Genomic DNA, 7,313 nt, shown 5'->3' with positions numbered 1-7,313 from the left:
GGACACACTCCTGTTGGCAGATTGTACTGCCAGAGGATGCTTTTTGGCAGCCCCTACAAGCTCCAAATTAACCTGTTCTAGGGTATCACGTCCATTGTGATTCTGATTCCTCTAGTGTGATTCGTAAATGAGTCAGTATCAGAGACTGGTGAAGAAATGCAGCTTCCCCAGCCCAGGCTGAGATGAGTCCAGGTACTTCCAATTATTAATCTGAAAAAAAGCAGAGAAAAAGAGTAAATGATGACGGGTCCTTTAAAAAGGAGATGGATGGGTTGCGACTATCCCACAGTATAAACTCTTTGCTAACCACAAGTGGTGGTATGTTGCTATGAGTTATAAAAGCCATATGTGGGCATGAGAATAAAACGTTTATGTGCTTAAAACAGCTAGAGCACTTACAGCCATTGTTTAAGTGAGATAAGAGTTTGAGAAAGTATGCCTCATTCTCACTTTATCTCCCATAAATTATCCAGGTGAAGTGAATGAAATTTGATGTTTACCCAGGACAACATTAATTTAGAAAATAAAAACCATGCAATTTGAATCTGATAGCACTGGTATGATGCAGGGAACCTTGATCTTTTCATTGATCTTTGGTGCTCAACAGAGTACACTTCTGCTGTCAGTGGTGGCTCCGGGATGTGCAATGGCTTGAGAATGCAAAAGCAGTTGGAATGTTTTAAATCACAGAGGCTAGGTCTACACTGGGGAGGGAGGGGGTTGATTTAAGATACGCAAATTCAGCTACGCGAATAGCATAGCTGAATTCGACGTATCCGAGCTGACTTACCCTGCTGTAAGTACTCCTGTTCTTCTTTTTGCGGATACAGACTAACACGGCTGTTACTCTGAAACTTACCCTGCTGTGAGGATGGTGGCAAATCGAACACCGTGGCTCCCCCGTCGACGGCGCTTACTCCTACCTGGGCTGGTGGAGTATGCGCGTCAATTCAGGGATCGATTTTCGTGTCCTGACGAGACGCGATAATTCGATCCCTGAGAGATCGATTTCTACCCGCCAATCCAGGCGGGTAGTGAAGACAAGCCCAGAGTCAAATCATCTTTCCTAAGCAGCTTCTAAGAAGCTATTGCTGAGCACTGAAGTTCATAATGCAGCACTGGTCCCTGGAATTTCTGGGCCCTTGCAAATATTCTGGCAGTATCTAGCACTTTATTAACTAGAATAACACTTAGGCAAGTTTACAAATTGATATAAACCATCCTTTATGTCTGCTTCCTTTTACGAGCTAACCTTTTAAGTCCTGTTTTGGGCTGACTATAAAAAGCCAGACTGTGCTACCGGGAATTCATGGGGGGATTATATGAACAAAGCTGTCATTAAAGCACCAAAGCTTCATCAATGGCTCATTTTTATGGCAGTCGAGGTTTGCTATTTGAATCAGTGAGGCTGGTCTACACTGGGAACTTACATCTGCATAGCTCCATCTCTCACGGGGGTGAAAAATCCATACCACAGAGAGATGGAGCTATGCCAACCTCACCCCTGGCAGGGACAATGCCAGGTTGATGGAAAGGCACTTGCTTGGGTCACGGTGCATAAACACTGCAGGGGGGTAGCCTGTGCCAGGCAGATACAAACACAATGCCTGGCACCCCTCCCTCCTGAGCTGCCATGCCAGGAAGGTTCTGTATTAGCAGGGGCAGCAGAGACCCCCACGGTCGCCGGGGCCAGTCGGTGGTGCACAGCACAGGCTTCTGTCTCTCTGGGTTGGCATGGAGTCCTGCAGGCAGAAATTCTGGATGGACTTGTGTTGCTTGCAGAGTTGCCCTGTGGAGGTGTTCCAGGAATTCCACTGCTTCACCCCTCGCGCTGCATCTGGTGCCAGTGAAATTTCACTGCACCTACCATGCTCCGAGAAGATCAAGTACAGCATGATACCGGCTGAATGGGCCGCTGCAAGAACACTCGCCATTTCTCGTCACCTTGGAAGAACCACATGGCAGAGGCAGTGCGAAATGTAGGGGATGTGGCTGGGATGGTGCACAATACAGGGCACATGGCTGGGGCAGTGCACTACATGGGGCTGGCAGAGTGCACAACACAAGGCGTGTGGCTGGGGCAGTGCACACTGTGGGGCATGTGACTGGAGTGGAGCACAACGCAGGGGACATGTCTGGGGTGATCCTTCTTGTCCAGACACAGATTCAGAGCTGTTGGCTGTTTCCTACTGCTACAGTCTCCTCCCTGGCAAACGTCCCCTGTCAGGAACACTCTGCCTGGAGCTGCTGCAGAGAGTGGATTTAGCCCTTTGTCTTTGGACTGGTAGTTTAGTTTGCAAATGGCGATACACTGGAGCTGTCTGTTCCGAGGTAAGAGATTTATTGATCTATAAAAGCACTGGAGAGTTACCCTGAGGTCGTAAGTTTTAATATATTCCGTACAAGCACCTAGAGTCCCTAAGGGTATGTCTACACTACGGGATTAATCCGAATTTAGATAATTCGGATTTGAGAAACAGGTTGTATAAAGTCGAAATGAGTGCGGCCACACTAGCACAGTAATTCGGTGGTGTGCGTCCAAGTACCGGGGCTAGCGTCGATTTCTGCACCGTTGCACTGTGGGTAGCAATTCCATAGCTATCCCATAGTTCCCGCAGTCTCCCGCGCCCATTGGGATTGTGGGTTAAGATCCCAGTGCCTGATGGGACAAAAAACATCGTCGCAGGTGGTTCTGGGTACAGCCTCACTTCCTCCCTCCCTCCCTCCCTGCATGAAAGCAACGGACGGCAGACAACCATTTTCGCGCCTTTTTTCCTGGGTGGGTGAACACTGCAGACTCCATACCACGGCAAGCATGGAGCCCGCTGAGGTCAAGACAGCACTCATGAATATTGCAAACACCTCGCGCGTTCTCGTGGAGTTTATGCTCAGCCAGGACCAGAAAAACGAGGCGAGGAGGCAGCGGCGGCGGCAGCGCAGCGACAAGCATGATGAGGACATGGACACGGACACGGACACAGAATTCAGTGAAACCACAGGCCCCGGTGCTTTGGAGATCATGTTGTTAATGGGGCAGATTCTATCCATGGAACGCCGATTCTGGGCAAGGGAAACAAGCACAGACTGGTGGGACCACATAGTGTTGCAGGTCTGGGACGATTCCCAGTGGCTGCGGAACTTTCGCATGCGTAAGGGCACTTTCATGGAACTTTGTGACTTGCTGTCTCCTGCCCTGAAACGCCAGAATACCAAGATGAGAGCAGCCCTCACAGTTGAGAAGCGCGTGGCGATAGCCCTGTGGAAGCTTGCAACGCCAGACAGCTACCAGTCAGTCGGGAATCAATTTGGAGTGGGCAAATCTACTGTGGGGGCTGCTGTGATGCAAGTAGCCAAAGCAATCACTCAGGTGCTGCTACGAAAGTTAGTGACTCTGGGAAATGTGCAGGCTATAGTGGATGGTTTTGCTGCAATGGGATTCCCTAACTGTGGTGGGGCAATAGACGGAACCCATATCCCTATCTTGGCACCGGAGCACCAAGCCACCGAGTACATAAACCGCAAGGGGTACTTTTCAATGGTGCTGCAAGCACTTGTGGATCACAAGGGACGTTTCACCAACATCAACGCGGGCTGGGCGGGAAGGGTTCATGACGCTCGCGTCTTCAGGAACACTACTCTGTTTAAAGGGCTGCAGCAAGGGACTTACTTTCCGGACCAGAAAATAACCGTTGGGGATGTTGAAATGCCCATAGTTATTCTTGGGGACCCAGCCTACCCCTTAATGCCATGGCTTATGAAGCCATACACAGGCAGCCTGGACAGGAGTCAGGAGCTGTTTAACTACAGGCTAAGCAAGTGCAGAATGGTGGTAGAATGTGCATTTGGCCGTTTAAAAGGTCGCTGGCGTTCATTATTGACTCGCTCTGACCTCAGCCAAAGAAATCTCCCCATTGTTATTTCTGCTTGCTGTGTGCTCCACAATCTCTGTGAAAGTAAGGGGGAGACCTTTATGGCGGGGTGGGAGGCTGAGGCAAATCGCCTGGCTGCTGATTACGCGCAGCCAGACACCAGGGCGATTAGAAGATCACACCATGAAGCGCTGTGCATCAGAGAAGCTTTGAAAACCAGTTTCATGGCTGGCCAGGCTACCGTGTGAAATATCTGTTTGTTTCTCCTTCATGAAAACCCTCCCCCTTTACTGACTGATTTTCTGTAAGGAACCCACCCTGCCCCTTCCCCCATCTTTCTTTCAAACCAAATAAAGTCACTATCATTTAAAAATCATTTATTCTTTATTAATAGATTAGAAAAAGAGGGAGGGAACCCGGGTGGTATTTGGGAGGAGGATTGCTGGGAAGGAAAAAGCCACAAAGAAAAGGTTAAAAAAATGACAGCCTTTTGCTTGGGCTGTCTACTGGGGTGGAATGGGAAGGTGTACGGAGCCTCCCCCCCCGCGTTCTTACACGTCTGGGTGAGGAGGATACGGAACATGGGGAGGGGGGAGGGTGGAACAGGGGCTGAAGCGGCAGTCTGTTTTCCAGCAGCCGTTCCTGAACCTCCACCAGATGCCGGAGCAGCCCCAGCGTTGCATCCTTCATCCTCTGGTCTTCCTGCCGCCATCTCTCATCTCGATCGTCTCTCCTCTCCTCACGTTGGTCCCTCCTCTCCTCACGTTGGTCCCTCCTCTCCTCACGTTCACTGACTTCTTTCCTATACTTTGAAACTGTTTCCTTCCACTCATTCAGATGAGCTCTGTCACTCCTGCTGGATTGCATAATTTCAGAAAACATGTCCTCCCGCGTCTTCTTCTTACGACGCCTTATCTGTGATAACCTTCGGGATGGAGGAGGGAGGCTTGAGGAATTTGCAGCTGCTGTAGGGAGGGGAAAAAAGAGAGAATTGTTTTAAAAGCTACATTTTGCAGAACAATGCTTATACTCTTTCACGGTGACCAACACTGTTCACATTACATAGCACATGTGATTTCTGTGCAAGGTCGCATTTTGCCTCTTAATGCTGAGTGCCTGTGGCTTTGCTGCTAGAGATCACAGGTCTGGGCAACAGAATTCGGCTTGCATGCAGCCATGGTAAGCCATTGTTTTACAGCTTCTGCACCCTCCTTTCCCACATACCAAGCATAGCCTGTAGAGTGCTGCAGAAGCCTGGCCAATCTCAGCCAGTTGGGGGGGGGGGGGCAGTGTGGGGGGGCTTGTCTGGGCCCCTTCAGGCAAGTAGAGTGCTGCGGTTTTTCTGTTAACATTCAGCAGCACCAGAAAACAAACTAACCCCCCCCCCCCGCCATGAATTCTCTGGGATGATCACGGTACCCCTCCCCCCACCGCGTGGCTGGTAACAGGGAAGATCCCTGCTAGCCAAACGCGAAAAACTCAGGGCCAATTTCCCATCTGCGCTTGGCTAACTGCAGGGAAGGATTTATTTTCCGCCACAGGCAAACAGCCCAGTAGGAACGGCCACCTCTGTCCCCTTAATTAAGTTCCCGTATTTCAACCAGGTTACCAGGAGTGATATCACTCTCCTGAGGATTACACAACAAGATAAAGAACGGATGTTGCTTGAATGCCAGCAAACACCGGGACCATACGCTGCCAGGCTTTGTCAGGCAATGATACCAGATTACTTGCTGCAAGCATGGCGTGGTCAAGTGTCCTACCATGGAGGAGGGAATAAGGATGCACTGCCCAGAAACCTTCTGGCAAGGCTTTCGGAGTACCTCCAGGAGAGCTTCATGGAGATGTCCCTGGAGGATTTCCGCTCCATCCCCAGACACGTTAACAGACTTTTCCAGTAGCTACAGACTTTTCCAGTAGCTGAACTGACCGCGAATGCAAAGTCAGGCAAAGTAATCATTAAAAACCGTTTGCTTTTAAAACAAGTTTTATATTTTAAAAGGTAAACTCACCTGAGGTCCCTTCCATGGGGTCAGAGTCTTGGGTACTGGCTTGGGAGGCTTGGGAGGGTACTTCAGTCAGGGTGATAAAAAGATCCTGGCTGTTGGGGAGAATGGAGTGCTGTGTGCTCTCTGCAAGCTCATCCTCCTCCTCCTCCTCCTCCTCTACCCCATCGGCAGAATCCTCAGGCGTCGAGACTATCCCCGACCCAGAATCCACGAACAAAGGTGGGGTAGTGGTGGCAGCCCCCCCTAGAATTGCATGCAGCTCGGCGTAGTAGCGGCATGTCCGCGGCTCTGACCCGGAGCGACCGTTTGCCTCCTTTGTTTTTTGATAGGCTTGTCTGAGCTCCTTGACCTTCACGCGGCACTGCTCAGAGTCCCTATTGTGGCCTCTCTCCATCATGCCCTTGGAAATTTTTTCAAAAGTTTTTGCATTTCGTCTTTTAGAACGAAGTTCTGCAAGCACTGAATCCTCTCCCCATACAGCGATCAGATCCAGTACCTCCCTCACGGTCCATGCTGGTGCTCTTTTTCGATTATCAGCCTGCATGGTTACCTGTGCTGATGAGGTATCTGTGGTCACCTGTGCTCTCCACGCTGGGCAAACAGGAAATGAAGTTCAAATGTTCGCGGGGCTTTTCCTGTCTACCTGGCCAGTGCATCCGAGTTCGGATTGCTGTCCAGAGCGGTCACAATGATGCACTGTGGGATAGCTCCCGGAGGCCAATACCATCGAATTGCGGCCACACTAACCCTAATTCGAATTGCTAAAATCGATTTTGGCGCTACTCCGCTCGTTGGGGTGGAGTACAGAAATCGATTTAAAGGGCCCTTTACATCGAATTAAATGGCGTCGTTGTGTGGACGGTTACAGGGTTAATTCGAATTAAAGCTGATAAATCCGAATTAAAGTCGTAGTGTAGACCAGGCCTAAGACAGGCACTTTCAGCACCTGATCATAAATAAATGTCAGTTTCAGGCTGTAAAGGATCCACCGCTTAGAAGTTCTTCTCCCCCAAACTGTATTTGGCATTCTTCAGACAGAGCCATTCAGGGCTAACAGCCTTGGGACGCCAACCTGAATGGAGAGCTCTCCTCTCCAGTTTGCACACAAGAGCCCGTTGCTGGTGCGGTGACACACACCGACTACCAGACTCTGGCTCCCAGAGCGGCACCCTGCTGTGCCCAGATGCTGAAGACTGAGCCTTGTCAGCGCCTGGCTCTCCATGGCTGAGGAGTGGTCTCCGGTATGATTACTATTCTCAGCTAGGTATGTTATGAGTGCTTAGAAACAGCTTCCCACAATGAAAGCACAACGTTATCAAAGATAAATCAGTGCAGAAAACTGCACAAATGGAAACCTGGACAATAGCATCAGTCACATTTAATCAAGTCCATGGAGCAGTTCCAAAGGCAGTCCCTTGCTAAGTGAGCAAACACG

The 7,313-nt window shown here is 50.0% G+C and overlaps 1 protein-coding gene across 1 annotated transcript; it reads right to left on the bottom strand.

The window, feature by feature from the left end:
- Positions 1-4,309: 4,309 nt before the first annotated feature.
- LOC128841347 (SRRM2 protein homolog rsr-2-like) lies at positions 4,310-6,361 on the bottom strand. Its single transcript, XM_054036354.1, has 2 exons — positions 5,882-6,361; positions 4,310-4,834 (listed from the first exon to the last, which is right to left on the bottom strand). The coding sequence occupies exons 1-2, from the start codon at positions 6,273-6,275 to the stop codon at positions 4,341-4,343; spliced, it is 888 nt and encodes a 295-aa protein (XP_053892329.1). The 5' UTR covers positions 6,276-6,361; the 3' UTR covers positions 4,310-4,340.
- Positions 6,362-7,313: the final 952 nt, after the last annotated feature.

The sequence above is a fragment of the Malaclemys terrapin genome, chromosome 7 (assembly GCF_027887155.1).
Source record: "Malaclemys terrapin pileata isolate rMalTer1 chromosome 7, rMalTer1.hap1, whole genome shotgun sequence".
Classification (NCBI taxonomy): Eukaryota; Metazoa; Chordata; order Testudines; family Emydidae; genus Malaclemys; species Malaclemys terrapin.
The sequence above is the reverse complement of the archived record's forward strand: the minus strand, read 5'-3'. Positions and strand labels throughout refer to the sequence as shown.